The sequence below is a fragment of the Protomyctophum parallelum genome (assembly GCF_964188405.1).
Source record: "Protomyctophum parallelum genome assembly, chromosome: 5".
In the NCBI taxonomy this organism is placed as follows: Eukaryota; Metazoa; Chordata; class Actinopteri; order Myctophiformes; family Myctophidae; genus Protomyctophum; species Protomyctophum parallelum.
Genome location: NC_139702.1, coordinates 21,428,833 through 21,437,513, shown reverse-complemented (window position 1 = coordinate 21,437,513; position 8,681 = coordinate 21,428,833). Strand labels below are relative to the sequence as shown.

General features: G+C 41.7%; 1 protein-coding gene across 1 annotated transcript in view; it reads left to right on the top strand.

Moving 5' to 3' along the window:
- Window positions 1–6,604, top strand: part of card14 (caspase recruitment domain family, member 14) — a 23,248-nt gene extending 16,644 nt beyond the window's left edge. Inside the window, exons 15-20 of the mRNA XM_083764364.1 lie at window positions 298–361; window positions 2,111–2,216; window positions 3,187–3,351; window positions 3,770–3,888; window positions 4,104–4,219; window positions 5,552–6,604. Coding sequence (XP_083620490.1) covers window positions 298–361; window positions 2,111–2,216; window positions 3,187–3,351; window positions 3,770–3,888; window positions 4,104–4,219; window positions 5,552–5,762 — 781 coding nt within the window. The 3' untranslated portion in view covers window positions 5,763–6,604. The remainder of the gene's footprint in view (window positions 1–297; window positions 362–2,110; window positions 2,217–3,186; window positions 3,352–3,769; window positions 3,889–4,103; window positions 4,220–5,551) is intronic.
- The last annotated feature ends 2,077 nt before the right edge of the window (window positions 6,605–8,681 follow it).

The following is an 8,681-nucleotide window of genomic DNA, read 5'->3' as shown; positions in this document are numbered from 1 at the left end:
TGATGATAAGGGAACCTCGTCTGCATAATGAAGAGCAGGTGCTGTGAGTGGCGGGGTCATTAACTTTTAATTCAGGCCATTTTGTAGGAATTTCATGAAAACGACTATATCCACCCATTATTATATAAATCTAAAAATCCATGTCCGGAGCTAAGTGGAATTAAATCTTTATGGTACAAATATGAATGGCCATAAACATTTTGTTGAGGCAGTGATGAGGCATGAGCCAGTTTACATGCAACGTACTGTATAGGTCTGAGAAATCCTGAATCATTTTCATTTAATTTCATTGTACAGGGCACAGCGGCTGCTGATCAGAGCAATTGAAGAGATGAGCTTCCAAATAAAGATGGGCCGAAAAGTAAGAGTAATGTTTTGTTTTACCTTATGATCCAGCCTGGTGATGGATTATTTTTTATTTTTTATGCATAATTATATTTATTGTTTGTTTCTGTTTTCAAAAGTGCTATAGAGCAAGTAGTCCCCAAACCTTTCAGATCAAGACCACAAAAATAAATTAGACGCTTGCCCGGGACCCAAAATAGCAGATCTACAAGCTCACAACACATTGTGCTTGCGTTGTGAGCTTGTAGATCGGCTATTTTCACTACTTCTTTAACATTTGTTTTAAAATGTATGGAATTTCTTTGAATTTTCTTGTATTTCTTCATGAAATTACTGAAAGAACTAACAAAAAAACATTTACCGGTAATTTGTCTTTATTCATGAATGGGGGAATGTTTACTTACTAAATAATAATAATAATAATAATAATTAAAAACAAAATGTAGGAAACAAGAAATAAAAGGAGCAATAAATATGGGTCCCGACCCAGTGTTTAGGAACCAGTGCTACTTTAGGAAACCATCTGTAGAAAGGAGTCCATTTACATTTATGTGTGGGAGAACTGTATTAACATACACAAAGACATATCTTGGCCTCACTTTAGATGAGCATATGAACTTCAAGGAAGGCACTCAGGTTCTTTCTGATTCAGCTGGTAGAGCCCTGGGGTCAGTACTGGGTGAAAGCCTGTAAGGATTTAGGATATTATACATATACACAATTATATCAGTCTTGTGTATGCCCTGTTTCGGATTATGCCTCTGGTGTATGGGGTTTTCCGAACAATGAAAGTTGTAACACAATTCAAAATAGAGCCATACGGTCATTTCTTGGAGTTCATAAGCTCACGCCTATCTTGGCTATTAGCGGCGATATGGGATGGATGCCCGTAAATATCAAACACAAAGGTGAGATGTTGAGACTTTGGAATAGACTTGTTAATATGTCCGATGACAGACTGACCAAAAAGATTTTTAACTGGGACATTTCTAATGGTTACCCCTGGGCTAATGAAGTAAAGTCTTTATTCTTTAAGAATAATTCATCATTTATTTATTTAAATAGACTACGCTGTAATATTCATGAAATACAGAACTATATGTTCCTTGGGTATAAGGAGAGTTGGGCTGTTGATTTATGGTACAAACCTAAACTAAGAACATATAGTCTTATTAAAAATAATTATGGCCCTGATCCTTATGTTACACAAAATATATCCAAAGGTCAGAGATCTTTTTGTGCACAGCTGCATTCTGGGACCTTACCATTAGCTTTAGAAACCGGTAGATTAATTGGTACTCCTGAGGAGGACAGAGTGTGTCTAGTGTGTGATTTGAAAGAAATTGAAATTGAAAATGAAATTCATTTTTTGTTTTACTGCCCTATATATGAAGAGTTAAGACATGTATTGTTTTGTAAGATGACAACCATCTGTGCTGGCTTTTTCTGGTTGGAGGACTATGAGAAGCTGGAGTTTTGTTTTGGGAGGGGTATTTTTGCTTTGGCAGACTTTTTATGCAAATCGTGGGAAATGAGGCAGAATGTTTTGTTTGTGTAAAATGTTTCTTTTACACAATGCAATATTGAAGCAATGTTATGGTGTGTCCTGTAAGTCCATGTGGGCTGGGCGCCTTTGGTGCATGACACAGAAATAAAGAATCTATCTATCTATCTATCTATAGAGATGATTATCATGACTATTCCCCCTTTCTCTCTCTCTCTCTCTCTCTCTCTCTCTCTCTCTCTCTCTCTCTCTGTCCATCAGACCCCAGAGAAGCAGAAGGCTGTGAGGATTGTCATCACCGGACGCCAGGGCAGGAACCCTCTGTGGATGAGTGTGGAGAACCGCCAGACGCAGAGTACAGAGCCAGGTGAATACAGTACGCACACACGCACGCACTCACTCACTCACGCACACGCACACGCACACACACACACACACACACACACACACACACACACACACACACACACACACACACACACACACACACACACACACCTGTATTCAACAATTTGCACACAAAAGCAATCTAATAAAGTCCAAATAAAAAACAAATTCCAAAATCAAGAGATGACCAAAAGCACCTACTGTAAATAATCAAAAGAAACAGGGGTGGGATAATATGATGACAATGGGATGAAACACAAATTAACAATGAGGTTGGGGGTTTTCATCCATTCAATGCATTAATGTATGTTTTATGTCCATTGTCTCCCTCTCCTGACAGAGAGAGGTAATTGCAACAATGTCCGAACTACAATAAAGATGGTGGTGGCACACGCAACACAGCCATATCTTGCGCCACTCCCACTCCTTACCCCTTATCCCTAAACTTATTTGCCATTTTTTACTATTTTGAAAAGCATTTCAAAATAGTTCAACTAACCGATCTACATCGATACGTTTTGAGCTTGTAGCTCGGCTTGTAGCTCGGCACCAATGCAAGACATTGGTGCAGACTCTCTTTTCCCAGTGGTTCTGAGGTTAGATTTATGCATAGTTTCTGTGAGGTCAGAGTTACAGTTAAGGTTAGGTTTATGCATAGTTTCTGTGTGGTTAGGATTAGGGTAAAGGTTAGGTTTATGAATAGTTTCTGTGTGGTTAGGGTTAGGGTAAAGGTTAGGTTCATGCATAGTTTCTGTGTGGTTAGGGTTAAGGTTTGGTTTTCGCATAAGAATATAACACCAAAGAATATATGCTATGTCCTACCTGACACCTGGCTCTAAATTAGGAAGAGCACCTCCAACCACTGCAGATGTGCTAGTTTTACAGTATATTGTAATACGCTACGCTACCATAAAATAATATTGTGATTTTTTTCCGTCGTCCCCCTCTAGGTGATGCATCGGCACCCAGAGGGTGTGTGACTCTCATGCCATACACCTTGGTCACCCCCCACTTCCCACCGGTCTGCAGACCCATTCTGCTGCTGCCCACCAACCTGGGACGCATCCTGGACAAGAAGATGGCAGAGTGGCAGGGCTTTAAGCTCTGTGAGCCTGGTAAGAGCCAAGAATGGTGGTCAGGTGGATGTGCTTAAAACAAACATTAAAAAGTCCATATTCTTGGCTGCTGCCACCTCGCCATTTTGCACTAGCAGTCATGTCTGGACCTCCCCTTGACGTACAAAAGCAAAAAAGGCACCCCTCACTTCACTCAAGTGTTTTTTATAGTACTTTATACCAGAATGCACTGGAGTTAGTGATAGTCAAAAGGGGAGCGTTCATATTCTGGGCATTGAAAAAAACAAAGCACCTTCTTAGAAATGAAGGCTTATAGTTGATTCCAGGATGATATTGTTGAGCAAATGATTTTTATTCATGTGTTTTTCCTGAATTTACCATATTATATAATCCAGAAAATCTTATTTTACTGTATATCATAGTCTTCTCCTCTATTGTGTTGTGTCTTGCTTTCCAGAGGTGCTGACCCCCACTGAGCATGCTGCCAGGTTGCAGAGGTCAGAGGTTTTAGAAGAGTGTGAACAGGATGGCAACCAAAGCTACACTCTGCAGAGTGTCGAGAAAGTCATGAAGCAGGTTAGCCTTTGCAGCACCAGCAAATATAATTTCTTCATCTTACTTGCCTGCTCACTCCTCGTGCTTTTAAGGAAGCATGAGCTCGGTTCTGGTCTAGTGTTAATAATGCATAGTCTAGAAAATAAAGTCATGCAAATGGCTGTGGTCCTTGATTAAAATGTAGGCCTATGTCACAGTGACAAATGTGCCTTGTGTTTGTCTGGTTTGTATCACAGGGCATCCACTGTGTGCTGCCACTGGGACTTGATTGTGTGCGTCGGCTGCACAGGGCTGAGATATTCCCCATCATCGTCTTCATCGCACAGACTGCACGGAGTGCACGTAAACTCAGGTAACATCTCTGGGTCCACACAGGATCTAACCTGACGCTGGCAGATCCAAGAAGCTTGCTACACAAATTTGTTTCACAGCTTATTGGGATCTGGGATCGCGGAAGCAAATTCGATGACGGGGCTGTTCCTTTTTTTCAAGATACTTGGTAGATGATTGGATGGGACCGTCTGTCTATCACCGTGTGGGCGTGCAAACACAACCAATCATATTGACGTGTCTATATAGCTTCACATCCGGTTACGCACATATCCCGCCCTTAGCTCACGCTGATTGGTTCGGTACGGAACGGATTGGTGTCAGCTCAACTCGCTGAGAGATCCCAGATGAAGGCTGTGTTGGGGAACATGGTTACCCAATACCGCCCCCATCTGGCAGCGTCAGGTTACACAGGATCAGCAAGAGCTGGGAAGTTAACAAAACAATTAATCACTTAACCCTGTGTTATATTTAGTTGTACAATGGTACAAAAAATAGCAAAAATAGCTGATCTACAAGGTCACAAAGACACGTTGTGAGCTTGTAGATCTGCTATTTCGACGTATGTTTTAATAACCGTTCACGGGGCACGGTGGCACAGTTGGTAGTGCTGTCACCTCACAGCTAGAAGGTCCTGGGTTCAATTCCAGCTCGGGGCGCTGTGGGTGCTGGCGGCGTGTTTCCTCCTCCGCGTCATCAGTGCCCATACCCGAAGGCGGGGTTGGCAAAAGGGCCTTTCTGTGTGGAGTTTGCATGTTCTCCCCGTGTCCCCTAGGGTAGGTACCCTCACAAAAACATGCAGTAATCCTGGTCTCTAAACTGCCTCCCCCTGGCCAGCCGGGACGCCTGATGGAGGGGAAAGGAACTGGTTGGAATAACGTGCTCCTTCCACGCGCTACGTCCAACCAGGGAAACTCCCCCCTGTCAGGTGTAAAGGAGCAACTTGGACACTCAAGCATGAAGGAAGCATGAGTTAAGTCCGTTGCTCTCCCTAGGTTGGCGGAGGGTGTGTAGAGCCCAGGATCACATTAGATGATTGACACTGGGGTGAAAAATGGGTTACAAAATCGTGGGACAAAAAATATAAAAAAAAAAAAAAAGAAAAGTTCGTTAATCATAATCTTCTAGACAACAAAATAAATTATAATCATTATGTTGATTTGAAGGCATATCGTCCTGTCAGTGATACTGTTTAATGCAACATGTTTCACTTTAATCCAGTTCCTAAATGTCAGAAATGAAGCTGAAAATCAAAGAAATTGCTTCACATCTCATTCCGCAACTGTTCATCCCTCTAAGGATGGCTGAATTGTTTGGGGTGTTTCCGTATTGCTCTAAAACCATCCCATTCAAGGTCAAAGCTGCTGCATCGCCACGGCAGGACAGAGGAGCAGCTGCTGGCGTGTTCCCAGAGCGAGGAGCCCCTCCTGGACAAGCTTCCCTGCCTGTACCGCCATGTGGCGCCAGACTCCTGGTGTGACTCCACCGCCCTCATGACCAGCCTACGCACCATCATCTGGGAGGAGCAGAAGAAGATTGTCTGGGTGGAGCCTGACCTCTGGTGAAATGGAATAGTATAGAAGATGATAGAATACCAGTTATATGTGAAAGGGGCTTACCGAGGGGAAAGGAATATACTGTATAATGTAATATGAGTTAAAGGTGGTAGGCATATACATGACCATATATTTGTGTCTGTCAAAAGGATAAAATACAAAAAAGCCAGAGAGATTTCCATTGACTGATGTGTTTGCATGGTCACTAATATCCCGATAATAATCAGAATGACGGCCCAGGCCGTAGCGTAACGGTCTGGGCACCGGACTGGTGATCCAGTCGCGGTGTGCCGCGGGTTCGACTCCCGGACCCGACACGGCCTTTACCGCATGTCATCCCCCCATCTCTCTCCCGTTTCCTGTCAGCCTACTGTCTGTCCCTTAAAAAATCAATAAAAGGCGTAAGCCGCAAAAAATAAAAAATAATAATAATAATAATAATAATCAGAATGACAGCTCCAAAATCCCTCATGTTCTCATGGAAGAGAATATTCCGATCTGAAAGAATTTTCATCAGGGGCTACTGTACCTGACCGGTAATGCCGGAATAGCACCGAATATAGTCGAATAAATAAATAAAACTAAAATAGAATGCATTTTATAAATGGCATTTTTGTACTATAAACTAAATGTTAAGGATAGACTTAAGTTTTAATATAGATGTTCTAAACATTCTAAACATAACTGTGTATGTATCTATGATACTGATGAATAAGTATGAAAGACAGATTTTCCTATATGCTTAGTGATGTATGATTTTAAACGCATACCACTAGTACAGTAGTTCTCAACCATTTCAGGCTGTGAGTCGTGAATCCCCAAAATAATCATATTTGAACTGGGTACCCTGACAGTAGGTGTTGAGGCAATACATAGTTTGACTCTGTCCCACAGATAAATATTGTGAAAATAGCCGATCTATAAGCTCACAACTCCTCGCACCATGAGGCATATTGTGATCAGCTATTTTCAAAATGTTTGCTTCTTATAGGCCTGCTATTTGAAAATGTGGCAGACCACTGAGACCAGTTGTATAGTATAGTTTGTGCTGGTTACCTTTATGTAACTTCACGTCACCAGACTTTCCACCTCGGAGGAAAGCCTGGTATTCGTTCCAAACTGGCCCGTGTGATCCGGTCTAAGCCACGAATACAAAAACAAATTAAAAAAAGAGACACACACACAAAAACCCACAGTGGTTTTGTTTTTCAGTGCTTTGAAAATGGAAAATGGTATTGATCCTAGGCTACCTTTGGTATATTTTTTTATTTTTTCCAGGGTAGGCCTGACCTCAGAATAAAAAAATAATCTTCTAAATCCTCCAGTTTTCAGAAATAAATATTTTCACGATTTTTCAAAAATAGCAGACCTACAAGCTCGTAGCGCGACACTCGGTTGCGTGCTATGAGCTTGTAGATCTGCTATTTTTCAATAGCTAAACATGATGTTTAAAACACCAAAAGGGGTTCCCGCCCAAAATGGGTTAAAAGGGACTTAAAAGTCTATACTGTCACCCCCAAAATTCCGACTCACAGGTTGAGAATGAGAACCATGCACTATTGGTGCTGGACAACATAAATCAGGTGGTTTCCAAACTTCCAAATTTCATTGAGTGTTTTCTTTTCAGAAACGTGCGTATTTTTAGACATAATGACGTGTTATTGGGCTTAAATGAAAGATGTGTACCGTGTACGACTGTACGTAGAAACTATAACGGAGAGACATATTATATATGTCAGAGCTTTGCCTGAAGTTATCAAGCTATACCCACATCACTGAATATCTATTACGCTTGTGTTTCCACTATTTCCGCCGTTTTATTTACCTGTACCTACTGTATGTAGAAATCGATTTTTGGTGTCATAAGAAAATTAAATAAAAAATATTAGATTAGCATATACTTGGCTCAGCACTACTCATTCCAACAATGAGTATATCAAAATGTGACACCTTTCTACCTACCTTACGTGTGTAGAACTTGTCCTTATGCACACTGAGAGAAACTTGACAAGGATTGATTGATTGATTTATTTATTAACAGTTTGCAGAATGACAGTACATTTCAAGTACAACTCAATACAACTGTTAACTGTGAGTGGACGACACCATAAAGCATTACACTTGTTTACAATAGGGCCCACCATTTTCAATGCATCAAAACAATTAGAGACGTTCGAATATACACAACTATATAGTCAAAACAGGAAATCATCATAGAGGAGGTAAAAAGGGAAAAGAAACACATACAGTGAGGGGAAAAAGGGATGGGTGGGGGATTCAGATTTTACCGGGGCCAGTTTCTAATTGCAGCCATCCGTAGGTGCCCTTTGAGGGCGGTTTTGAAGGAGTCAAGGGATTTGCATGTCTTAATGACTGTTGGTAGGGCGTTCCACATTTTGGTGGCATAGGAGCGAAATTAACTTAGTCCCTTGTTTGTGAATTAAGTAGTCATTCATTGAGTTATTTCTCCTAATTGCAAATACTAGAGCGGTGCCAGTGTTGTGGTCAGAACAGGCCAGATCCATATATGGGGATATAGGGGTGATCAGGTCCAGATCCCGAGCAGGCTTTTGTGCTGGTTCTGGACAACCGGAAATGCATTCCCCACCCAGTTATTATGTATGTATATGTATGTGTTCTTTGTCAAGCATGCCAAATGAGGCTTTTGTGCTGGTTCTGGACAACCGGAAATGCAGAGTACCCGTTCCACCCATCTGTCTGTGTCCCTTTTATGCCCATATGGAGTTCTGTGTCAGCATGCCCAAATATGGAGTGTTGTGATGTCAGAACAGGCCAGCTTATGGAGTTCTGTGTCAGCATACCCAAATATGGAGTGGTCAGTGGTGTGATGTCAGAACAGGCCAGCTCCATATAGGGCCTTTTGTGGCTGTTCTGGACAACCGTGGGCCCGACTGACTCGACACCGGG